This window comes from Adiantum capillus-veneris, chromosome 22, assembly GCF_014529385.1.
Source record: "Adiantum capillus-veneris isolate H3 chromosome 22, ASM1452938v2, whole genome shotgun sequence".
Classification (NCBI taxonomy): domain Eukaryota; kingdom Viridiplantae; phylum Streptophyta; class Polypodiopsida; order Polypodiales; family Pteridaceae; genus Adiantum; species Adiantum capillus-veneris.
The window spans coordinates 97,235,459-97,262,595 of NC_140952.1; the positions used below are offsets into that span (position 1 = coordinate 97,235,459).

Consider the following 27,137-nt stretch of genomic DNA (forward strand, 5'->3'; position numbering starts at 1 on the left):
GGCACCGTGACAAGGGTGGGAGACCCTCCCCTTTTCTCCTCAACTTTAAAAGGGCCCTTTGATAGGCACGTGGGAACACCCGCGGTGAACCACGCCACATCATCTCCTACCCCGCACCAGTGGTGCTGCTCAAGGGCACCACCATAAGTCGGCAGCTCCTTCAACCACCTCCCTCAAGTTAATGCGTCGCCACAGATTCTACACACAGCACCCATAGAGGTGGGCTCAGCTCGCCATCGCCAGCGCTTCAAAGCTCCCTCTCTCTCACCTTGGTGCTCGTTTAAGGCACACAAACCTAGCTCATATTCCCCTAGCTACTCGCGCCAAACTTTGTATGTGGTTTTTTCATAGTGACACGTGGCAGCCCCACATCGATTGACCCCTTGAGTTCCAAAACTCCACCAAAAACTTCACAAAAATCCCAAAAAGTTCCAATTTTTTTGCCCTCATTCTGAGCTTTGTCGATTGTTGCACTGGAATCTAGCTCTTGAGCTGCAAAGCCATGCATACATATCATGTTCCCAACCACAACTTTTACAAGCCCTAATGTGTTTTGACCTTTTCGGGCCTGCCAACCTTCGGTACCCAAACCTGCAAAAACATCTAACACTGCACCGTCGTCATCTAGCATGAACTTTAACGAGTAGTGTCTCACTATCGAGGCATCCAATTGAGGAGTTGTCACTTTCTGATGACTCACCACAATGCATATCATGCTCTAGACGCGCTTTGAGGCCCAGAAAACACCTTATGACATGCCTATTGAGGTGGCCCAACTGGCTCAAAACAGACCCCTGGTGAAACTTCATCTAGCAATATCTTGGCATCCAGCACTCCAAAGGATGATCTGAGAAGACCGACATGCTCCACATGATAAGCATTTCAGCCCCGTACATTCACATCAACTTTGATCACATGTCCCCATCTGCGTTATCCGTCTCAGATCTGCAATGCACTCCAACTTCAAACTTTAATATCTTGCACTATGTAGCTCTGTTTGCTAAGTCGTCTAGACCTACTACTTCAGCACTTCAAGCTCTATATTTCCAAGCCAAAAAACCTCACCTTGAATCCCCTTCACCTGCCACCCTGTCGCCCCTACGTAGAGTCCTTTTGGTCTAGAAAACCACATAGAGCGTACATTTCTATTGCCAATTGCTAACATAACAGCCCCTAACATTGTCTATAAGTTTGGAAAAATCTCAAATATCTATGAAGATTTATACCTTTAACCCCGTGCTTGCAAAGCGGCACGACATCCAATGCCTCTAAACCCCTGCACATCCTCCGATATGTGCCAACCATTATTCCAAACTACAAGCAACACCTTGTAAACCTATATTAAGCACTACCCCACTGTGAGCATTCTTTTAAAAAAATTGCAACCTGTGGTCTTATTTGAATATTCCCTCCTCCGGGATCATAGGGAAAACACAAGAACTTTTCATCAAAGGAACATAAGTATCCATTAGCCCATCAAAGGAACATAAGTGTCCATTAGCCCATAAAACCATCGTGAATCCCACCTGGATCATATGGTATATAAGGCAACTACCCCAAACCACGAACATCTCTAGCGCCACCTGGATCAAGCGGCATATCAATCAATTGCCCCGGACCATGCATATAATTGTTTCCTCCTGGATCAAAAGCTAGGTAAAAATCCCCTACATCATAGGGTAATAGAAAATCCCATATAGCATCTGGAAACATTTGATATTTCCATCTCCCTTGTGCATCATGCTCATCCAATTGTTGATCATTAATCACATGTAGGAGGATTGGTTATTCACCTTCACCCCCTCTAACATCAAAATTATGATCATGCATATCTGGATTCATCAAGTCTCTGGAAAAATCCTCTTCATCGACTCCCAAGATGCATCACAAAACATTCCCCTAGTTTGTATAGGCCCAAAACCCAATAGACAACAACTGCATAAGGTCATCATCAACCATATCTGGATAAATGTGTGTATAAATCAAATCAAATTTCTCGGTACCCTTTGAATCTGTGATTGAGAATCCTTCCAAATCTTCATCCAATAAGCACATAAGCTAAAGGTCCACTGCTTCAAATAATTCCTGTATCTCACATATCTCAGCCTGCAAACTAGGATTTTCACATATGGTATGCATTCTAGCCACATCTGTTGTAGACTGCTCATCAAGTTTCTCCCCCTCATTCAAATATCTTTGAACTTCTGTAGCACAATGTTCAGCAAGCACATTGAAAATTGCATCGACTCTCCTGTCCATATCATCGACACAATTCTACCAATCACATGCAACCCCAAGGGATTGCACTTTTGTGTGCACCCCCTCTGAATAAGCATCATCAACTTCATGATCGTGCTACTTTAAAATTTGGTATATCCAAACCCTGTAAATATGATATACACAAGTCCTGTAGATGCTCATGTACATCTACACCCTATGAACCCTCAAGTGTACATAGGCCCTCTAAACCCTCATGCTTTTCTTGACCCTTTAAGTATTCAACTTTAGCCATTAACATGGAATCTACAATTCCAAGCTTTGCATAGATAGCTTGCATAACCTCTTCATCATCTAGGAAAGAAAACAAACAAAAATGTAGTTGATGAGTACATGGAGCTTGAGGAAAATGAAGACTCAAAGAGTGAAACTGGTGATAGCTTGTAACAATGGAAACAAGGTAAGGAACCATGACCTATACCCCAAAGATCTACAAAAGTTAGTAGACCTTAAGATAGATTCATTCCTTCCTTTAAACATCTCTTGGTCACAAACTCTAGAGACCTGAAGTCATATGAAGGAGTCTTACCATAGCCCGAGCGAGATTTCGCGAGTGAACTAAAACCCGAGCGAATAATTGCATCTACCCATGTTTTGCCATGTTTACTCTTAATTGATCATTTCATTCCATGTATAAGTGAAAGGTGCTTAGGTGTTGTCTGCCTTTGTACTGTCACACAACATTGGGCCTCACAAGCATTTTTGTTACACATTGCAATGTGGTTCAACCTCAGCATCGCGCAAGGTGTGGGAGTTATATATAGGTGGCACTACTACATTATTTCTCTTTACTTATCCAGCATGATTAGTGATGTGATCTCCAGCTCCATCCGGTATCTCTCATGCAAATTGCACATCATCACAATTATCATAGTACTCAATGATGGCCCGAGTAAGTCTCCAGTGAGGATGGGTATCATGGACCGAGTAAGGATGGACGATGTCAAAGTCTCCACCGAGTAACTCTAGTGGGCGTCCTTACATCACAAGTCAAGACGCTCGCTAGACTTGAAGGTTGTGACACTCATTTTTCCACTGAAGAGGCGATGTCTTTCTTCTCTGGTGGCCTCGACTCCTCAACTTTCTTGTTCAAGTATTCACTCTTGGCTTCCTTGTCACCAACTTTTAGCCCCTCAAGAAACTCACCCACCCCCTTGGGTTGCCCGACATCTCCTTTTGAGCAGCCTCAAAAGCCTTTTTAGATGCTTGAACATTTTCCACACTCCCAAATAAAATGCATAACATTTCATCTTTCAAATATACTTCTGCAAAATAAGAGGCATGCAGGACCCAAGCCTTGTCACTGCCCTGATGTTCCTACAAGTAGCTTATAGAGGGAAATATTGTGTGATTTGCATAGATTTCATGACCAATCAAATGTTTTTGATCTTCTTATGATCGAGTAGCTTTACGTGCCCCATACCTCTCTCTTTCCACTAGTTGCCGTCCTTATCAAATTGGTATAGCTAATTGGCCTTTAGGTCAATGAGAACATCCTCATTCTCCTTGCTAGTGTACTAACAGCAGCGACATCAAGCTTGATGATGTGGCACCTGTGTCTTCCTCCTCAGTTGCAGGTCTTGCATCATCAACTTCCTCTATAGGGGCATTTCCCACGGGCTCTTTCTCTTCCTTGAGTGCTTAGCATCCATTTGGACTAAAGTGGGCAGAGAGAGAGAGAGAGAGAGAGAGAGAGAGAGAGAGAGAGAGAGAGAGAGAGAGAGAGAGAGAGGGGGGGGGGGGGGGGGAGGGGGGACAACCTACAACAACGAAGAACGAGCTCAACATTGTTAAGCTCTACACCCAATACTCTATAGCAAGGGAGAGAATCAAAGTTTCCTTTGCATCATTACTTGCTACAAGGAACACACATCGGTGTGCTCATGACCCTTCAACAAGAGTAGGTATATTCAATATTTTTGAGGTGTTGCATTTTGGGGAATATGATGTTGTGGTAGCTCATGACCCTTCAGCAAGAGTAGGTATATTCAATATTTTTGAGGTGTTGCATTTTGGGGAATATGATTTTGGGGAGAGAGAGAGAGAGAGAGAGAGAGAGAGAGAGAGAGAGAGAGAGAGAGAGAGAGATGATTTATTTAGATTTTATTATCATCCTCGGAGGTCAAATATGACCTATGGGACCAAAGTTACATGTGATGTAGTATGTGTATGGCTGTGATGAGTGACTCTTGATGCTCCAAAATTGTGGTGATGAGAGTCGCAATGGAGAGACCACACTGTGGCTGGGAGAGGCAAGTGTCTAGGTCTAAGCCATGGCTGAAAATGTGAGAGAAGCAAGTTTGAATGTGACCAAAAGCTAAGCACTCTAGTAGTGTGTGGTACTCAAACTCTCGAACTTGCAGTGAGAATAATATGCACAGTCGATTTGACTCTTCTCCATTGCCCCAACGCCCTATCTCGCATCGAAGGAAATGGGAGCTAAGCCAAATGGCTGTGATAGTGCATATCGCCAACAAGGGGATAGGCTCAAGCATGTAAGTGTGAGTACGGTTTCCTCTTTCAGTGAAAAACATGGTTTTGTAGTTGGGGACAATATGGGCGGTGTAATGTATGAAGCGTGACCCACCGGATTTCTCCCAAGCCGTAATGCATTGGCGTTGTAGAAAAGCTTCATTCACTTTCAATTGAAGCATCATGTAGCAAGTGTAATTCATCCCATATCCCAAACCACCTCTTTATGTCTTGCATCCATCTCGTCCTCAAGATCTTGCATTTATGCATCTTTTGAACTTTTTTGCTTGCTTCCCATGCAATTGTAGGAAGTCCATGTGAGGGGTTTTCACGCATCTTTATCATGTACTCCACAACCCTTTCCATGCCCATAACCTCAATTGGAAGAGATCCCGAATAAAGAAGTAGGAGCGTATATGGTGTTTGTGTCTTAACTTGAGAAAGTTTGTAAGAAAACGCTTTTGGACATTCTCAAACTCTTTCCAAGTAGATGTTGAGATGCTCCCACCCCACACTTCAACTCCATAAAGAAGAACCAGTGTCACCAATGCATCAAAAAGATACTTCTTGAGAACCCAACACTTGATGTTTCCCGCATTACACATGTTCTCAAATGCATAATATGCTCTCTTTCTCGCTTCTAAATGATGCATAGCACATTCATGCCACTTGTGATTGGACGAAACCTCAAGGCCAAGGTACTTAAAGCTCTCAACAACTTCAAGTGTCTCATTGTTGTACACAATGCATGGCTTCTCCTTATGGTTGTTTTTCACAAGCATAGCCTTTGTTTTGGATTCATTCACAATCAGCCCACTATGCAAGCAAAAGTTCTCAAGGACAACGATAAGCTTTTGTGCATCTTCTAAAGTGTGTGCTAGAAGCACTACATCATCCGCATACAACAAAAGCATGATTACCGCATTGCAAATAGTGACCTCTTCAATGCCTTCTTCTTGCATAAAGTCAAGTACCATTTGTTTCAATTGATTGATGCATAGACCAAAGAGAGTTGGTGACAACGGACATCCTTGTTTAACCCCAATAGTGCTTACAAAAATTTCTAAAATTTCTCTTCCCATGCGCAATTGACAAATCACCTTCTCATAGAGAGAGAGAGAGAGAGAGAGAGAGAGAGAGAGAGAGAGAGAGAGAGAGAGACTATGAGCTTTGAAACTAGAGCAATAAAAATCCTTGCACTAAAAGTCTAGAGAGTCAAGTTTGACTTGCATCAAAGTTTTCTTGGGAATGTTTGATTGCGCGATGACTTCCACCAACCCTAATTTTAGATGAGATACTCTCTCTCTCTCTCTCTCTCTCTCTCTCTCTCTCTCTCTCTCTCTCTCTCTCTCTCTCTCTCACCCACCGCGCCACGACTCTCACCAACCATGCGCAGCGACAAATCCACTTGTACCCTAGGTGATTGCTTCTCTCGGTCAGTCACACTGTCACACTTAATATTTTAATACTCACTACTGCAAGGACCGCGTGCCAACATGCGGTCCTTGCAATAGTGAGTATTAAAATATGCATACGATAGAGAGCTAACATCTAAAAAAGGCCCTTGATGTGGACAAAAAACAATGAAATCTATAACATTTGTGTTGACAATTGGAGAGAGGATTTAATACTCACTGCTGCAAAGACCGCGCAGCCTCCTTCCTAGTGCTTCCCAGAACCTATTCTAGAGCTCCCCCCTCAAAACCAGCACTACCTCCCTCTTTTACCTACTCCACTCTGCCTTCTTTTTCCACTGCAGCCAACCACCTCCTCCACTTCATGCACTGGCGGCCCCTTCTTTCTTGCCAACTGATGGCGCCCTCCTTTTTCTCCTTCAAATTGCCACTTCCTTCCCTGGAGCCCTCCCCCCCCCCCCCCCCCCCCCCGCCCCTGCATGCAATCGACGTCCCTCCTTTGCCATTAAAAAATAATTTTGCTTGGTCCGCTTTCCCACGCCGTCGACTACTCACTTCAAGTTTGCCAAAAAAGTCTTGCTTTATTCCTTCAACTCCACCTCATGCACACCCTTCGACTCTTGAGTTCAATCACCTTTGAGAAATGATGCTTAGCTTCCTTTCACAACATTTTCCTTGATGCTCGCCTTGAGCATGACTCATAAATGAAAAAAATTTGAGAAAAAATAAGGCACGGTGGCTAGGAACACCAAAAACCTTACACTACAATTGCCTCCTAGTTGATGAGCTGCTATCCACCAGTCTCCAAGCATCATAACTTGCCCAAATAGTACAAGCACCCGGTATCATATCATGGTACCATCCCGTGCACGAATATCCAACCTCTTTAGGAGATCCAATTGACTGAGCTTGAAAATCCCCTTCGGTTTGCTAAAAGCAACCGCCTGGCATACACATCATGACCGAACTTGTCGAGTACTTCATCAAGAATAGATTCCTTCCCCGCCTTTGTTGATGCTGCCCTTTAATGAGCGGCCACGCATTGCCCTTCTAACTCAATATGTTTTCCAATGCACTATAATTGGCATATCCTTCTACAAATTCACTGCAAAAGACACATTCCAAAAAGTTCCTCAAGCATTTTTTTACGTCTCGATGACATGCTAAGCATATCCTGCAAATAAGTATGATATGTATCCTTCGGCCCTATTTTCCACTGTGGAAGTTGAGCGACACGACATCCACCCCCTCTGAAAATACATAGCCTCTGGTTTGTGCCAATGCCTCTTAATCAAATTTTCATTTCATAATCATCACATATCCAGCACATCCAATAGATGGAAACCCTGTATCTGGAACCCCGCCAAACTCAAGTATGTTGTAGCTAATCATGCACACGTCTTGACCATCAAGCTTGATTTTGGAAGCCCTGTCAAGTTCAAGTATGCTCTAGCCTCTCTTGCACACGGAATGGCTGTTTAGTGTCAAGTCCTCTCTTTTGATATCAATCCAAAAGAAGTGAAGATATTTCAATTGCCCAAAGCGATCGAATGAAAGCTAGCCCCATAAGCTAATTGATGACCATACCAACCACAAAACCCAAAAGAAGAACTTCCCTGCATAGCATAAAAACAAAAGAAACCATTGCCACACAACCTGGTACAAAAAAAACAATTGCATTTCCTTGAACCTCGATCTGCACTTCAATATCCTCCGGGGTCCCACGGCATATACATCAACCGACTTAAAATAGGTGCACCATGAGAGCCTCTGCCTAGATCAAATGGTACCAACCACCCATATAACATCTATATTAGGTATCCACATAACTACATACATTCATAGGTAATAGGCTTCGCACTTAGGTCAAAGGAACGCATCATAGAGCTAAGCATCTATATCAATGATGTACATATCAACAGTTTACATCAACCCCTCTAGTTGAAGAGGTCCGAGTATCTGAAAGTAGCACATCTGGTGCTTTGAAATTTATAACCCTGTTTTGATCTTGGATCACTGCTGGAATGCCATCTGAAATAAGCACAAAACTTCTAGAGCCTCATTGAGAATCTGCATCAAGTCTTCTTCATCTACATCATGTTTTGGATCAATTTGTCGACTTCTTGAGAAATAAGGGGCTTGAAATCCCTCCAATGCATCATCCAAAATATCCAAAAGTTCTTTGCCATTCATATCTGCATAGATTTGTTGCACTACCTTTGCCATCCCTCCAATCTCTCACGTCGGGTTCACCAAATTGTCGAAGAGCGTGCTTCTCCGAGGGTCGATCGGGAAAGCGCCAGGCTTCTGGCTGTAGACAGGGAGTCAGTCAAGGTGCAAACCAAGGGAAGCAAGTATAGTTAGCATTGGTTTTAATGTTAGTAAGATGATTTAAGGCTTCTTGTAGAGCAATTACGATGTAATATCATAGTTCAGAACAAGATTAATGGCTAAGAACAAACTGAATCAACATATCAACACTAATTTGGCACTAGAAATCCACAGATGCTTCCATTAAAATTGGTAACTGAGAACCCTTTGGTACAAATCGGTTACATACGTCGACATTGGTATGCCTATTGATTTGCAAACCCCTATTGAGATATCCCAACCTCGATGGAAACAATCTGCAGACACAATTTACGCCCTCATGCTTGGTCAAGATCCGTCCGCTTTTCTTCAATTCGCTCGAAATCAAACTCGTGCTTCATTTTGCCCTTTTAGAGCGCCTTCTCTTTGCTTCCACCAAAACAACTTGAGCTTCAATGCCCAAGTTCCTTCCCTTCCATGTTGATGTTCCCTTGAGTCTTGGTTGTCGAGAGAGAGATATATGCTTCTCTCTTGCTTAGCTTTGAGAACGAGAGAGAGATCTCCCTCCTCGTTCACCTTCAAAAAAAAACGGTAATACTCTTCAACTTCCTCCCTTTTTCTCTCCTCTTTCTTCCCCAAGAAGCCCTCCTTGAACTCCCACTGTCTTCTTCCAAAACGAGCTCTTAGTTGCAAAAACAAAACTACCTCCAAACTCGCCAAAGAGGTGCCCTTTTTGGGTGCCTAAGAACTCCTTCTATTTCAAGCTCGGCCCTCTTTTGCTTTTGCTCGCATGCACCGTCCCTCTATTTTTGGATGGCTTGCTCTCCACGGCACGTGGGAGCCCCCCCCCCCCCCCCCCCCCCCCCCCCCCCCCCCTTGTTGTCACTGCCTCATGACAAGGGTGGGAGACCCTCACCTTTTTTCCTCAATTTAAAAGGGCTTGTTGTTGATGGGCACGTGAGAACACCCGCGGTGAACCGCGCCATGTCATTGCCTACTATGTGCCAGCGGTGCCACTCGAGGGCACCACCACAAGCCGGCAACACCTTCAACCACCTTCCTCAAGTGAATGCACCGCCAGAGCTTCCGCATAGAGCACCCACAGAGGCGGGTTCTGCTCCCCATCGCCAGAGCTTGAGAGCTTCCTCTCTCTCACCTTGATGCTCGTTTAAGGTGCACACACCGAGCTCATATACCCCTAGCTTCTCGTGCCAAAATCCGCTTGTGGTTTTTTCACAGTGACACATGGCAGCCCCACATCGTCTCACCCCTTGAGTTCCAAAACTCCACCAAAAACTACACAAAAATCCCAAAAAAGTTTTACTTGTTTTGCCCTCCTTTTGAGCTTTGCCAATTGTTGCATTGGGATCCAACTCTCAAGCCGAAAATCCATGCTTGCAGATCCTATTCTCGATCACAACTTGTATAAGCTCCAATGTGTTTTGACCTTTTCGGGCCTATCAACCGTCAGTCCCCAAACCTGCAAAAACATCTGGCACTACACCGTTGTCATCTAGCATTAACTTTAACGAGCCACATCTCATTGTCCAGGCATCCAATCAAAGTGATGTCACTTTCTAATGACTCACCGCAATGCATATCATGCTCTAGAAGCGCTTCGAGGCCCAAAAAACACCTTATGGCATGCCTATGGAGGTGGCCCAACTGGCTCAAAGCTGGCCCTTGGTGAAACTTCATCTAGCAATATCTTGGCATCCAGTACTCCAAATGACAATCTGAGAAAATGTACATGCTCTACATGATGGGCATTTTAGGCCCGTGCATGCACATTAGCTTTGATCGCCTGTCCCCATCTACCCTGTTTGTCTCAGATCTGCAATGCATTGCAACTTCCAACTTTAATATCTTGCACTTTGTAGCTCTATTTGATGAGCCATATGGACCTGCTACTTTAGCACTTCAAGTCTATATTCCCAAGCCAAAAAAAACTCACCTTGAATCTCCTTCACCTGCCATCTTGTCAGCCTCTACCTAGAGCCCTTTTGGTCTAGAAAACCACATAGAGCGTACATTTATGCTAGCACTTGCTGACATACTAGCCCCTAACATTGTCCATAAGTTTGGCAAAACCTCAAATATGTATGCAGATTTATATCTTTCACCCCATGCCCGCAAAGCGGCACGACAACGCATTGTCGTTCCCCACCAACACCACCATGATGCCTACATAGCGCTGCAGGCTTACTGCCATGGCCAACGAGCTCAAGAAGATCATCCTCACTTTTGATGCCCAAGTGATATGCACACTACACTGCTATATTGCACCACCCATGGCCTCACGTTTGCATATGGGACTATTCAGTTGCTACATGGCCTATCCTTATCACTCCACCCTCCAAGGCTCCCTTTTTTCTCCTATTTTCAATCACTTGCTGTTTGATGCTCAATATTCTAGTACCCAAGTTGTAAATGCCACCTAAATTCTTGATTCTTGGCTTTGACTTGTGTGAACTGCCTCACATTTTGACTTTACCACGCCCCCCAACCGAGGCCGCCAAAACGGTGAAAAATCATCTAGCATCGCATTGTCATTAATTGCCGCCAACTTCGACCATCAATATCTTGATCATCCAAACTCCGATTGACATGCCCTCAAATCCTTTGGCCTTCACATACCACGTAGGTTGCATACAAACCCTAAAAAAGATGCAAAAACCCCAAATGGCACACCGAGCAAGGCAGTCAATTTGACCCAAAATTGACCACCAATGAAACTTTAACTGTCTATGTCTTGGATGTTTAAGCTCCGATTGCCAATCTGAAAAGATCGACGTGCACTTGTAACATGAGTGCTTTGTAAGATGGCCCTTTAGGCCCATGCACTCACTTCATCTCTAACCCACCATCTGCAATAGTCCAATGTGGTACGAATCTGCAAACCACTTCAAGCTGCAAGCTGCAAGCTGCCATAACTCTCACATCGTAGCTCCTATTGACAAGCCGAGAAGACAGTCTTGTGGAGCACTCTCAGTGCTACATTTTTAGTCCATAAACTTCCATCTGTGAAGATTTTGAACATACCCACTTTCACCATCAAAAATATAGTTTTTGACCCTTTGCTACATTTTTAGTCCATAGACGTCCATCTGTGAAGAATTCAAACATAGCCACTTTCACCATCAAAAATATGGTTTTTGACCCTTTAAATCCGCATATGGCATATATGTAGCATTAAACTTGCCTGTTATTGAGCCCTAGTAACTGCTCAATAAACATGTACACTTCAAATAGGTTCAATATGTATCATTTTGTTCCTTTTTCCATCGTGGAAGCGGAGCGACACGACATCGTTCGAGAGGTATTTATAAAACCGCATATTCTACATTTTTTGAGGTTTATACAAACCCCAAATGTACCACTTTTCTCAATAAAAAGAATTCTTGTGTAGCAAAATTTTCACTTTTTCAATTTACAACATCCTTTTGCATGTATAATTCTTGTAAGTTCATAAGAGAAATTTATCCCTTCTGTTGAACTCACATGTTATTCCATTGAGATTCTATGTGGCAAAGTGTACCTCCCCGCAGACGATTCACAACTTACTTATCAGAGGAGGTGTTTTGGGGATTCCTTTTTGTGTACGCCATGTCGTGGACGCTTGAATTATGTCTAAATGAAGATTTTATGGATTGCCACCTTGTGTGGTCATGCTTAGAAGCCTTCCTCTTTGCATTCATGACCATGTGCACTCCATTGCCTCTATGATGGGTTGTGTGTTGTTCATTTTGAAATTGAGATCACTATACTAGGAATTTCCCATGAGGTGGCGATTGTCAGCAAACCCGTGGTGGTCAATTCCACTCAGAGGCATGTCTCTAGAGAAGTTAAGCCACCACCCGGGGAGTCCACTATGTAAAAATTTCATATATCACGTGTGAACAATACGCTATTTAAATAATCCCTTAGCATGATATTTTCAAGTATTATATGTACCTCTTATGTATGCATTTTTGTAAAAGAAAACTAGCCCTTATATATGAAAATTTTCACTTTTTTAATTAAAAATCCCTTTATGTAAGTACATTTTTTTGTAAATGAACCTACTTATAAATTCCTTATTTTGTTTGCATGAGCTATCTTGCATATTTCCTAGTGGAGTCCTCGGGAGCCACCAACGAATGCTAGCATGTTGAAGGTGGGTCTATCTGATCATGATGTGGTTGAGGATGATGGTCATGCTTCAACTAAAAAACAAGAGGAAACATGTAAGCTAGCCCGATCCTCACGAGCCTCACATAAGGTCTTGACGAACGATGAAACCCACCATCACAATAGCATAGTTAGTGGTAACAATCAAGAACCAAAGGTAGATCTCCTTAGCCACTTTGTTGATATATGTGGGTCTCCCAATAGTTTTAGTCTGATAAAAAAGAAGAAGCAACTTTCCTGTCAGTATTTTGAATTTGTGAGTGTATGGGTTGTTGGCTTCTTATAAAAGCCAGATACTTTTAGCCCTTGAGTCCCCATGGCAAGGCATCTTTGCATGGGTTAGCTTTGTAATTTTCTTGTTTCTGTTAATACAAATATCCCACATAATGTGGGGATTGCCAAAAAGAAAAAAGAGCTAACAAATAGAGAAGTCACAAAGGCATGTTGCAGTTAAGGGGGACAAGAGTTATCTAGAGTAGGCCTAAATGTGTTCCTGCAATTACATATTATTATTGTTGTTTTTTTAAATATATTTGCATTTTCCAAATACACACATAATCATAAATGCCTTACATGTTTTTTTGGCCATACTCACACTAGTGAGTAGAGATGTTATATTACATCAAAAAAGATTATACAATCAACCTCAAGCACAACTTGTGCCTTGAGGGGCGCAACTCACAACAGGGATGGTGTAGTCACAAGAAAGGAGGCAGACAACGATATACTAAGAACACTCGAGTGGCCAATGCAGTTAAATGCATGTTTCCAATCTTTGATATCGGCGTATGCCCCTCTCTTTGATCCTGCAATATAAATGAGCTCAGTGCTCTCATTCAAAATGTCATTAAATTGCATTGTGACATGTTTGCCCGCAAAGACTCGGAGGTTTGTGGCTTTCTAAATCTACTTCAAATAATAGTATTTGATGAATTGGGTGTAAACCATGATGGCTTGGTGATGCGATCTACTTCCTCCCAAGATCAGATCGTTAGAAGTGAAGAAAGATATCTTCCGAGTCCGGTGCACCCATTTGCAGAATTTTGTAGCTAGACCTCGCATCGAAGGACAATTTTTGAATAGATGAAGGGGATCCTCCAAAGCTGACGTGCAACCAAAGAATTTGTCAGTTCCAAGCCCTCAAGAGAAGATCTTGTTCCCAATTTGGATGGCTTCCCATAGCACCTTCCATGCAGACCATTTAGTCTCCGAGATGGTAACAGCCCTCTTTTGCTAATTCTCTTCTGACTGATTTTCCTTGAATATCGTGACAAGTGAGAAACTCGTTTGCTTTTTAAATTAGCTTGTCATACCTAGGTATCTTGAGTCATGGGGAGCATAAACGCTTTGTCTTTTGGCCAATACCATGCTTTCCAATTTAGCACTTACTCAAACACATGCATAGGCCCGAGTTCCAAGACATTATTGACTAGCAATGGCATACCTTTGTTGTTCACCTTTCATGAAACTTCCCTCCAAAAAGGGTTCAAGGATCCTCTTCCAAGTTTGGAAAGCCAAGGGGACCGATTCGATATGGAGCACATGAAGTAACAGGTTGACTCTCTCCAATCCAGATCCGAGGCTGCCTTGTTGCACTTTCATGCAATTTCCCAAGCTTAACGGAAGTCCAACAAGGTACCAAAATTTTATCATGGCCCTTACCTCATTCCATGTTCCACCTTGTGATACAAGCTCTTACCGAGTTGATCATGTTCAAGGCCATAATTGTCAATTCCTGCCTTTGAGTAGTTAGTGAGACAAGTTTTGCACACATGGCTTCTATGTGTAGCACAGGGTCCAAAATCCCAATGCCTCCTTGGTTCTTGGGTCTCTCCACCCACTCCCATTTCCCCCATTGCCAACCACAAGATTGTGCCTTTTGTCTTGTTCTTCCACAAGTATTGTTTGATAGGCTTCAAAATTCTTTCCAATGACATTTGCCCATTTTTAAAGTATGAGATACCAATCAGATGTATAGGATCATGAAGGCATTAATCACAGTGAGTTTGTTGTGGAAAGGAAGTAATGCATACCTCCACCTTCTCATTTTACTATGAATCTTGTTTAAGACCCAATCGAATCTTTGTTTATGCAATACGTCCACCCCCCAAGTGGGGCGTCAAGGTCTCTGAAAAGAGTGCCCTTCCCAATTCCTTCTCTTGACCACTCGATTTGATCAAATGAATTGCTTCCAAAGAGTAAGATTAGTCCTGATTTCTCGATATTGCACTTTTGAGCTAAAAGCAATAGCAAATATTTCAACAATTTCTAGGGCTTTTCTTAGTATTTTGAAGTTGGCTTTTATAAATAGTAGCGAGTCGTCAACAAATAGTTTTGCAACTAGCTCCTTTCTCCTTGGTAGTGAGAGGCCTCGCACTAATCTTGAACAAGGTTCCCATAGGATGTGTTCCAATTGCAAAGAGTAGTGAGGCAAGGGGACACTCTTGCTTACATGTTACAACGGTGTCATGCCGCTTTGCGGGCATAGGGTGAAAGATGAGGATCTGCTTGCATTTTCATGGTTTTGCCAAACTGATGATTTAGACCAGATTATGCTATGACATTAGAAGATGATAGGAATGTACGCATTATGTGCTTTTCTGTAGACCAAAAGTGCCTCAAAGAGAACCAATTGGGCTGACAAGTGAAGATTGAATGAAGGGCTAGTTTTTTGCTTAAAAAGGTAAAGCTTGAAGTGCTACGTAAACTTGTCCAGACGGCTCATCAAACGGAGCCCTGGTGAGAAAGTTATTGCAATTTAAAGCTGGAAGTGGTTGCAAATCTAAGACGAATAGGGCAAATGGGGACAAACGGTCAAAGGCAGTTTGAAGTGGCAGATGCATAGGGATTAAATTATGGAGCCTATCGATCTTTTCATATCAATAATCAAAGTCTGAAAGGCCAAGTTATAGAGCTATGATGTTTTGACAAGGACCAGTTTGATCACTTTGGAAATTGTGTCATCTGATGTGTTTTGGGCCTTGACATTGATCTACAAGGTAGTACGCATCATGTGAAGTTGGCCGAAAGTGACAGCTTGTGAATCAGATTCCCGATGGCCAAGATAGGACGGGTCAAAGGTGTGAGCCGATGCCTGACAGGTGGGTGGATGTTGTTTTTTTTGGTTTTCCAATGCCCCATTCGAGGCCGTGGCAAAGAGGAAACGCAACAAGATTGGCATGATTCAAGGCCGACAGCATGAAGTTTTGGTGGCACTTTACATCTCGGCTCTCGGACTCGAGCAGAAGATGACAAGGGATGGAAGTTGGGCGGATTTTTCTTACCTTTATAAGTCTTTAAGGAGTATTTTCCCCCCCTCAAGGGGTGGCCATCTCAGAGGCCACCATGTGGCAGCCCTAGTAAACCCACATGTGGGAAAGCAGGGCCGGAGGACAGGGTATTTGACCCAGGGCGAAAGCCCCTCAATGTTATACAAAGGGGGAGAGAAAGCAACTCCCTCACCCCATGGCTATGGCGTGGCCTTGGCGGGCACTGTGCACGGTGGCACGGGCGGGGAAGATGGTGCATTTTGGTTGAAATGTCCAGTGGCCAATGTCCCAGTAGGTGGCTCAAGCGACAGGTGATGTGGCAATGCGCCCCGCGGTCCCGCACCTGCCATGGGTAAAAACTTTTGAGAGGAAAGGGGGAGCCCCACTAGCGATATCGCTAGTGCTAGGGGAGCTGTCCCACGATAGCTGTGAGGCAAAGAGAGAGAGAGAGAGAGAGAGAGAGAAGGGGGGGGGGGGGGGGGGGGGGGGAGCCAATTTGGGCGGACAAAAACAAAGGGATGGGTCCCACAGCAAGTGAGTCGACGTGTCGGCAACATGCAGTGGTTGCTATAAGGGATAATGCCAATTGTATGTAATGCAAAATAGATGCTATATTGAGCTCAAGTTGATGGTAGGAGCAATTAAAAATCCTTTTTTTTTTCTTTTAGCTTGGCCACTCCTATGAAAGGAGAAGCACACAATTTTGGAGGGTTCTTCTTTTTGGGCCAATTTCTTAGGGTTATTGGGAGGGCTTTTTGGGGAATTAACGGCAAAGAATGAAAGGTGAACAAGGAAAATCGGGAAGAGCGTCAAGAGCACAAGGAAACTGGATGGCAGTGCGGCTTGGGGAAGTTTTTTGAGCTGAGGGTTGCAATTTGAAAGGCATGGCGAAGGTGGCATACGCAAAAGAATTATACAAGAGCAATCAAAAATCATAAGTTGTATCTGCTGTCAGTTGACAACATCTCTTGAGTCTTGAATCTCTGTTTCTTATTGTCATTTCAATTCTTCGCGTTCTTATTTGCAAGCTTCTCTCTCTTAAACTCTCTTTAATACTAGCATTTCGTGTATTAAACCATTAATTAAGACTATCTGCACTCGTTTATCCGAGTTTGAATGTCTGTTAAACTCTTGTCTCCAGCCATAGGCCCGGTGCTTTCTTGGTTGACCCTAGAGAACAACGCACTCCGACAACAGACCAACTTAAACAAGGGGAAAGATCGCATTGATATTCAAAACAAACTAAATTGAAAAAGAAATAAAATAATAACAATAAAATAAAAACTCGTTGATAAATTAAAACAAAATAATATTTTATTAATTTCATAAAAAAAGATAGGTTTCATAAGCATAAGAAGTAATTTAACAATTTAATGAAATGGACTATTAAGAGGTCTCTACTTGAAAAGATTCTTTCATGAATTAGAATTAGAATATTGCAACATCTCACATCATGTGATCAAACTTCTATGAATGCACTCCTTAATGCCTTTGTTCTCTAAAGGCTTTTTTAAAAGGCCAAAAAGAATGGGCACTTCAAGTTCTCCTTCAATTTAGTCATTGATATGTCAACAGAAGCCCCACCATTCCACGAAGGCAAGCTCTATAGCCCATATGCAAAGTATAGACGATCCATTAATTAATTTATTTACAAGATTCTCCTACACATTAGCAGTCAAATGCAATCTCTCAGTTGCATCCATTGCACACTAAAGAAAAATTAAGCAAAGAGAAACACAAAATAAGTAATGTGCACCCAACCATCTCTCTTTTTATAAAGAGAAAAAGTCTTATGACTTTCCATTTCCACGGGTCTTTTCATTATCCCCTTAGATGTTTTGAAAGGCTTATCAAGCCAAAACTAACTACAACTCATGATATTAAAGAAGCTAAACTCTACAATGGTCCTTACAACATACATCATGAAGGGTGAACAAAAATCTAGAAGCTTTAAATTTGAAGCAAGTGCACTCTTGATGAAGTTCTCAAGGGGGTACTCTTGGTACCTCAATCATGTGTTTCATAATCGTGTCCGAATGACGTACTGTTGATCGCTGTTATCTGCGGTCATTGTTGTCTATGAATTTAGGGATCTTCATAGGAGTAGAAAGTTCACACAAACAAAAAGGCAAGCATAGTCTTCTATAAAAAGGAAGTACATAAAATGAAATGCAGAGACTAACCATCTTGCTAAGCGCACAATTTGTTGAGTCTAGAAAAAAAAAAACTACAAAAGGATAAACGTTCCCAAAGCCAAAATCTCCCAAGATGTTCTCTTTCTACTAAGGTTTGACGTACAAAATTGTGACAATTGCAAGCTCATTGCGTCCCAAACTTTGCACAATAATCACGCAATAAGTAGCTTAAGATGGTGAGAACACTTCTTTCCAAGAATCTTAAAAGAAAATTTGTCTGGGTAGCAAAAACAATAGCACAACAAATTGCACAAGAAGTAGCCTAAGAGTATTAAACACTCTTTCAAGAATAAAAGGAAATGATTCTCTCTCTCGACATGATAGCAAAGGGACCCACGGATCAAACAAGCTATGGACATGTGCACGTACCCGGCGCTCCGCATTGTAATTGTAGCGTATGTTCCTTGAATGGCAAGGCAAGTGCCTTATGGCATGCCCAAGATATACAAGGTGTTTCAAATAGAAAAAGTAAAAGAATATTGTGTGTTTAAGTTTCACACTACTACTAATGTTTGAAAAACTAGTTTGTGTAGTATGTTAGATGTACTAAAAAGAGGAGCAAGAGGGAAAAGGGTTCACACTTGACCGGCTAGGCTATGCCATATTTTTATTTGTGTGTAAGGGGCAAGTAAGTAGGCTATTAATTTGGAGCTCATATATGGGTAAAACCTTCACAAAATCAATTAAGAATTGAGTAAGGGTTTTCAAAGGGAGGTAAGATTGATGTGTGTAAAAAATGTGTTCCTTGCTAGTGAGGGTGCTTGGGAGGGCATTGGTAGCACTTGGCAAAAAGGCCAAAGCTGTCTATTTGTCGAATGAAGTTGGTGACACTAGCCCAACCCCCAAAGCCCACACCCACCACCAATGTCCACACCACCACAAATGCATTCACCATGTACATGGCTGCCCAACTTGGAAGAAAGCGAGGTGGCTTCTCCACCGCATTCTACAACACACGCACACAATTCATATTAGTGGTCATACAAATCAATTGACTTCTTCCTAACACACACTAGTTTTGGCCTACACAAGGCCTTAACATATACCTCTTTGGAGCAATTGTGTACCATTAAATAAAGCTACTACTCGATTAGTGCCACACGGCAAGTTATTGATAGCAAACTTTTGTGATTCTTATGTATGTTACAATGCATGCCTTTGAATGTGCATAAAGTTATGTGACATCCGCATGCTACATCATTTTGTGGCCCAAGTGAAACACAAGTGTTGGACAAATTCTCACAATATTTCCCACATTGTTACTTACCTCAACATCATGAGCTTCTGTGAGGGAGGTGCCGCATACCTAGCTAGGTATGTGGTGCCTCTCGAGCAGAAGCTGTATGTGGTGCCTCTCGAGCAGAAGCTCATGATGTTACGCATTGTATGAAAAACATTGAGACATACTCCGTTTTCCTACATGAGAAAATTTCTAAATCTTCTTGTGAAAGAAACCACAAAGAGAGCCACTTGATGCTTTATTAAAATGTATACACATCTATACATACTTATGCATGAATGCATACACACAAACATATACATAGATCCTATTTTGTATTACATGATATGCATGGAGTTATTGCCAACATGTGCAACCATGGGTGTGTATATGCAACTCTTACCTCTCTTGCGGATGCAGTCCGGTAAGTGAGCATATGAGCTGCAGCTGGTATAATGTAGACAGTGAAAGTGACTAGCAATGCACCAACTGCTGAATTGATAGGTCCAAAGAAAGGGAAGATGATAGCCAAAAACCAGATTGGAGCGACCACCGGCAATCGGACAATTGCCCGAAGAAGCACGCTTTTGCTAGTGTGGAACCCAAGAACTTTCTCCCATACAAAATATAAGGGAGTGCAAGCAAAGCCAAATGTGATGAACTGCAAAATATGAGAGCAAAAGCTTTAATGATGATCTAAATTTGCCTTTGCATCTTGTGATAAGCAAATGTTGTGATAAAGTCTTGTAAGGCAGAGTTCCTTCCAGTAATTCCACATTGCATTTACTTGTTTGCTATCATGGTTGCTTAGAGATCTTTAAAGTCCGATTTGCATTGGACCTTTTGTATAGAGAAACCCTGATAGAAAAAATATCTACTCATGATAGAGAAACATCTTTAGAACTATGCTTACTTGGTGAATAAGCATCAAGATCACCGCAAAGTCGCGGGCGCCAGATTTGGGAAGAAGTGAGAATGCATTTGCGTGGTCCAAAAGCTGGTCACCAAATGCCCAATAGACAGAAATAGCTGATGGTAGCGTTAATGTCAGGACGTAGAGAGTTGCTAAGAGATAGACACTCTTGAACTTTCTCGGTTTCCACATGGCATGCATGATCTCCCTGTCAAAAACACCGGAAAAATCACATCACCACTTGCTAGCATGAGTTATTCTTGTTAATATAGCAACATAACTTGCTAGCATGAGTTATTCTTGCAGCATTGAGAAGAGAAGAAGCACTTGTAATTGGATCCTTACTTACACCGTAACGGCATGCCCGCCAAAAGTGTAGAGGATATTAGTAGCCCCTGTGAAGTACAAAACCATCTTGGTGGGAGCTGAATGAGTTACACCTGCAGCCTGAGGGACACATGTTAGCTTATCATATCCCATGCGTCTTGCGGAGAACAAATGTTAGCATACACATATTGAGTGTTGGACTGTAGGATAACATGAGGTCCCATTCATAGCACGTGCGCGCGCGCACACACACACACATAGACACAGAGAGAGAGAGAGAGAGAGAGAGAGAGAGAGAGAGAGAGAGAGAGAGAGAGAGAGGGGCTAATGCAAAGATACCATCTAGATTATTTAAAAGCTTGAAATAAAACTTACAAAAGACTTGCCTTATAGGCTCTACTCTAGGGCTTACATCATGCCAAAGAAGCTTCTAGTGTCTCAAACCTTAGGCATAGGGTATTGTGCAAATACTAGTGCAAATGTGCAAAGCTATGCTTAAACAACATATGCCTCCATAACATGTAAATATGTACCTTCATAAGGTGCATACATATATATAATGGGCAATGCCAGGCAATGTACAAAGATGTGCATAATTCATTTATTGTTTTCTTCATAACTTTTCCTTAGTTTACTTGCAGACTCCGCCATTATGAAGCCTAGCATTAAAAGAGCTAAAGAGCTAATTTCTTATAATTAGCTCTAAGAAATTAGCTCTTAAAAAAAGGTAGATGCCCATGGCAACAGATCTGACTTGAAGGATGCTTACCTGTCCATGAACAAGAGCCGCAATTGTAAGGTACCATGCCGTATAAGTTGTCATACCGAGCCCCAGAAACGACCACACGCGGTAGTTGTGATATGATGGTATAAGCACTGTCAGAGCACAACATGCTCCAAAAATGTAGGTCCATGTCCGCTTGTTCAAATGATCATTGATGTAGTATATGTTGCTGAGGCACAAAAAGTAGAGTAAAGAGGACCTCAATTCAACACCATGGAGTCTGTTTCACTCTCACATGTACATGCATACATATAGACACACATACAGTCCTATATATATACTTTCATACACACACACACACATACTTTCATACATACATACATATATAGCAACTCTCTTGTGGGCTATGCTCATTAGAACATAGACATGCATGCGTACATGCAGACACACACACATACACATCTACACGCATACATACATACACATAGACACACATGCATACATACACATATATGTACAAGCACACATACAGGCATATTCAATATATATCAACAATTATAGCAAGTCTCTTGAGACTTGCCCAATTAGTCTCTTTCAATACACCAAACGCATAATAATGTTAACTTTCAATGCATGCCAATTGAAGAATATGATGAAAACTGAAACTCACCTTCCACAAGCAATGAGCTGAATTACAGAACCGAACAGAAGGAACGTGCAATTGAAGGCAAGTCCCACAGCTTTCCAATAGGGACCAAGCAAGCCATCAAGCACTTCAAACCACTACACACAAAAGCAAGCCATCAAGCACTTCAAAACACTACTCACAGCGAGAATCTCGTAAATATTTCCATACGCACATACATACTTGCATACATGCACACATATGCGCACACACATACATACATGCATGCATACATACATAACTTCAATAACCAACAATGTAAGCTCTTTTCTTGTGGGCTATTCTCATGTCCATAGATACATACATACATAGAAATGTATGTTGCAAGCACCATAGACATGAACAGGCTACATGTTATGCATGGATGTTGCATGTTTTCCACATCAAAACAAGGAAAAAACAATCAATTACGTTTTGGAGAGCATTTAATTGAAAAAGATGTCAAGATGGATTTACCTGAATGATATGGTTTTTGAAGCTGAAATTCTCTCTCTCTTTCCGCGACCGATACTCTAGATACAAGCAACTAATTAAGTAAGCTGTCCAGCTTCCCATGAGGCCATAGAAGACTTGAAAGAGCACCCCGGACAACATGCCGAGCTGGGAAAAGGAATATGGTAAGGTAAGAAGCACTTGGGCAACCTGCATTTGCAATTTTCCCGATTATTTAGTGATAAGAGGTAAACAGGCCGTGCGCGCTGTTATTCTGAGATAGGCCTACTCTTGCCGCATCTATGTTGTGAAGTGATGCTCATGTGATCACATGTGAGATACACATACCTACATACATACTTGCACATGTGAGATACATTTACATACATACTTGCGCGTGTGATCACATGCGAGATAGGTAGACATGCATACATACATACTTGCACATAATTCTTGCATTGCAAAAAATTATTATCCTAACCATACACAATTCCTTTCTTTGCTTCTTCAAGAAGAAAATTCCAGAAAAGTCAGCTAATTTTTCAAGAAATTTGCTCAGATTTTGCACCGAATTATATCCTTCTCCTGTTGCTCCTAACCGGTATTATTGAATTTTTGAGGGGCATTATTGAATTACTGTCCTGGAAAACAGTGTGTGTGTGTGTGTGTGTGTGTGTGTGTGTGTGTGTGCGCGCGCTACCTTAGGTGCATGTGTATCACGAATGTTGAATGCAGAATTCTACAAGCAAGAAAAATTGGCTATTTAACCATTTCAGAATAGCCATTGATTAAACTACCTGCTAATTAACCATCTCTGTATAAGCACTGATTAGACTACCTGCCGATTAAAAATTTCTGAACAAGCATTGATTAGACTACCTGTTGATTAAGAATTTCTAAACAAGCATTGATTAAAATACCTGCTAACTAACAATTTCTGAATAGAATTGATTAAATTACCTGGTTAGATGCACAGCTAAACCATGCATCATACACAGAACCTCCATGCCAAAACAATTTCTTCACTACGCCCGAGCAAGAGGCGGAGGCCTCGTTTGTGCCGCCATCTTCGGCCTCTTTCACATGATGGCCTCCACCATTTTGCTTTGAATCAGTGGCCTCTGCTTCCGAATTGACCATGGTGGTATCCAGCTTGGCAGAAATTAGAGGGGACTGTAGGGGGAATTTTGGCAAAGTTCAGAGAATCAAATGTGGGTACCGGGAAGTGGATCAAAGATGGGTAGTTGAAGAGAGGGAAAGAATGAAGCTGTTGTGAATGCTGGCAAAGAAAGAAAGTTTAGCAATATGCTAACTGGAGGTGCTAAAGCCAGAGAGAGAGAGAGAGAGAGGAATAATTCGTATATTTTTATGTATGTGTATGTGAGTGAGTGAGTGAGGGGCGTGCTACGACACACAAACACAGAGAGAGAGAGAGAGAGAGAGAGAGAGAGAGAGAGAGATCAGAGAGAGATTTTGAGTTGGGGGATAAGGTTCAGTCAGCTGGATGTTTGCGTTTCTATGGAGAGAGTGGGCAGCACTCTGTGCGCGCGCGCGCGTGTGTGTGTGTGTGTGTGTGTGTGTGTGAGAGAGAGAGAGAGAGAGAGAGAGAGAGAAAAGCGGGTCACTGCATCTGGGTATGGCACGAGAAATGTTGAAATGATGATTCAAAGAATCACTACTATTCAAGAGTAGAACGGCCGCTGCTGCACAGAGGAGCTTGAGTTAACAGATGGACTGATGTGCATTTCGACGAAGACGTGCGCTGGTGCGTGTGTGTGTGTGTGTGCGCGCGCGTTAGAAAGAGAAAGAGGAGCGAGAGTGCATGGCAGCCTAAGATGTTGTACAGCAAAGCGGAGAGCTAGCCAGTGTGAGTGAAAGAGAGAGACCACCTGCACTTCGCGCTACCTCCAGCTAAGTAAAGCAGCATGAGATGGAGAGAGTGAGGATAGTACGACGACGGCCCACAGAGAGAGAGAGAGAGAGAGAGAGAGAGAGAGAGCGCCGAGAGGAGAGAAGAGAGGTAGAGAGTGGGAGTACCTGCTCCTTCCGCAGCGCAGATTGCGTGACTAAAGAGTCTCACTTGTCATGAGTTTACAGAGAGACGGACTCCTCTAGGCTCTCGGACCGTCTCGATGCCGAAAGAAGCGCTAGAAAGGCTGGAGGGAAGGGGGGGGGAGTAGTAGTAGTCGTCGTCTGGAGGGAATGTGTGTGTAAGAGAGAGAGGGAGAGGCTGGAGAGCCTCAGAGCAGTGGTCTAGTATAGTACTGTATGGCGCATTGCGCGCAAGTGTCTAGAGAGAGGATAGAGGGGGTATGGGGGCAGGCCTGCCACTTTGCGTTGCTCCTTTTCTCTGCACATACGCCAGCGAAAGTCCCCTCCATGTGACACGTCAGCCCTCGCGCCTTCCTGCACTCGGAGGTCGTACCTGGGTCCCTCGCATTTAATTGGTCCTTCTTTGACGCCGCCACGTGTCGGTCGCTTTCCTTACCCTCAACCGGATCCAGCCGGTCCCCTCCTCGTCAGTTGCATTGAATGCAACAAAAGGAATTTACATTTCATTTTGCTTTCCTGTCTACCTGTCATTGTGACTCGTGAATCTCCAATGTTATGTACTGTATTACTTTCATGGGTTGGATTCACACCCTCCCCCCCTCGGGCCTCCACGGTTGCTGCAAGCACCATCATCGATGACCTGTCATCAATCCAATTTGTAGAATAGCCACCAATGAAACTCCATAGAATGATCTCACCACTAAGTAACACCCATATTTAAGAGGGGAGGCAATGGGATCGAAGGCGGAGAAGCTCACGCGCGAAAGTCGAGGAGATCGAAATCATAGTAGTCAAATCAAAAACTAAACCTGGACGGGCACTAAAACCTGGACAAGCTCGGGGATGCATGTCACCTCACAATATAAGGGCATAAAAACGATTAGGCATACATAATGTGCGCATGGGTGAGGTAGTTAGCCTATGCGACCCTCAGCCTGTACTGCAAGGCCATTGGTTCAAACCCCGGCAACGCATCTCATTTTTCCCGTTGGTCAAGTTTACTGCGCCTCGCTTTTTGTGCGGCCGTGTTTAGTGCGCCTCAAGATTCCGCCCCTCAACCTGGACCGTCGATCCCATTATTCCACCCTGCATTAAGGATGGGATGAGGCGATGGAGTCTCAATAGTCACACTCTATTTTGGGTTCCTCCTACTAACTATCGAGACTAGAGCGGGAAGTAAAGACTAGTGTAAGTTTATTGTTGCACTCTATTTTGGGCTCCTCCTAATAGTCGAGACTATTGCAAGAATCAAAGTCTAGGCCTTCTTCCCTTGGTGTAAACAATGCCTTGATTGCCACAATAACTTACCCCCTCGGTTGCATGCAGGTCCTTGAGCCTCCCAGCTTTACAATTACAATTTAACCTATCATTGGGTAGAGGAAACCAAGTTCGTATTTGTGCCAAGAGCACGGTGTACCTATGCATTGTGCAAAGCACACAATTAGAGGAGTCTTCAAGAGACTTGGCTTGGAAAGAAGCACTAATAGATTGCAGTGTGGAGGTTGTAGACAACTCCAATTCAAGACAAAATTGTCAGGCCAAGGGCCAAAGACCACGGGCCAGTGTGAACACAGCTCGGGGGTGCCTATAAAAGGCTCTGGCTGGGTGTGGGTGCAGAGTTGGCATTCAGATCTCCCATGGTCTCATAATGGTATCAGACCTTAGGTGGTCGTGGAGCCAATTTTAGAAAAGCACCATGCATGAAGCTACTCTATTTTGGGGCTCTTAGGGAAGGGGATGAGCACATGGAGGCTCGCGAAGCAGTAGGGAGAGGAGAAGGTCGACCATAAAAAGTTGCTTCTTGCTCCCTCTCTCCCACGGTCTATGGCGACATGTCTTCATCCCCTACTGTTGGCCCCATCACTCTTGTCAACAGTAGCTCAGCTTTTCCCACCTTGGGCGCCCAATACCCTTTAGGGTTTCAACTCAATTAAAACAAAGCGCAAGGGAGGGTGCTCACGGACGAGATCACCCCCACCCTATTCTTTGCGGTTCGACAAGGCAACCAAGGCAAAGATTGAACATCCGTAATTTTTTGAAAACTGCAGCGATTCCCATGAATTTGTAAATATTCAAAAGGTCATCGTTGTCAAATATCTGCATACTCAAATATTACAAGAGAGCTCAGAGAAATTGGAAGGATACACAAAGTGGTATTTTAGTATGTTGTTTGCCATCCAAATGTTGAAGTCAAGGGTCAAAAATCTATGTACATTTCACCATTCCACAGGTGGATAAGGCAAAGGGAGCTCAAGCAGATGTATTAACAAAAGTTGGCACATGTATTCCCATCCACTAGTTGTGCATGGGTCTTTCCAAACTGCAATAATCCAAGATGGATGATTGGATCACTTGAAGAATGTGATTTTATCCCAGCCAACATTGAAGTTGAACCTCGCACTTTGATCCTCAATCTAAATGGTCCTCTCATTCCCAAAGTGGATCTAGAAGAAAAAATGTTCTTCCCATCCTGGAATCTTGAATATGACCAGGTTTTGTTGGAAAATCCAAGAAGGCCTTACTTCCTCGTGCGCCCTAGTGCAAGACAATTTCTGTTGTGGGCAAGCACACACTTCAAGATCTACATGTGGAGCTCCTGCATAGAACACAATCTAATGGTGTGTTTCCATGAGTGCTTTTCAGGTTTGCGAGATGTGATTGCAAGATTCATTGCACA

General features: G+C 42.9%; 1 protein-coding gene and 1 pseudogene across 1 annotated transcript; both read right to left on the reverse strand.

The window, feature by feature from the left end:
• Positions 1-3,301: 3,301 nt before the first annotated feature.
• Positions 3,302-8,390, reverse strand: LOC147429863 (ran-binding protein 1 homolog b-like; annotated as a pseudogene).
• Positions 8,391-18,490: 10,100 nt separating this feature from the next.
• LOC147429864 (auxin transporter-like protein 1) lies at positions 18,491-25,090 on the reverse strand. Its single transcript, XM_086495069.1, has 11 exons — positions 24,985-25,090; positions 24,446-24,474; positions 23,628-23,687; positions 23,369-23,581; positions 22,433-22,618; positions 21,962-22,074; positions 21,337-21,520; positions 20,590-20,687; positions 20,241-20,448; positions 19,731-19,988; positions 18,491-19,054 (listed from the first exon to the last, which is right to left on the reverse strand). The coding sequence occupies exons 1-11, from the start codon at positions 25,088-25,090 to the stop codon at positions 18,857-18,859; spliced, it is 1,653 nt and encodes a 550-aa protein (XP_086351195.1). The 3' UTR covers positions 18,491-18,856.
• Positions 25,091-27,137: the final 2,047 nt, after the last annotated feature.

Bases quoted from the DNA above. Each gene is read 5' to 3' on its own strand.
- LOC147429864 (XM_086495069.1), bottom strand. From the start codon at position 25,090: ATGGTGCTTGCAGCAACCGTGGAGGCCCGAGGGGGGGAGGGTGTGAAT. The intron at 23,688-24,445 runs GTACTCCCACTC...TTTCTTTGCCAG, and splicing joins CTGCGCTGCGGAAGGAGCAG to CATTCACAACAGCTTCATTC. The intron at 20,449-20,589 runs GTAAGTAAGGAT...TGTTTTTGACAG, and splicing joins GGCGGGCATGCCGTTACGGT to GGAGATCATGCATGCCATGT.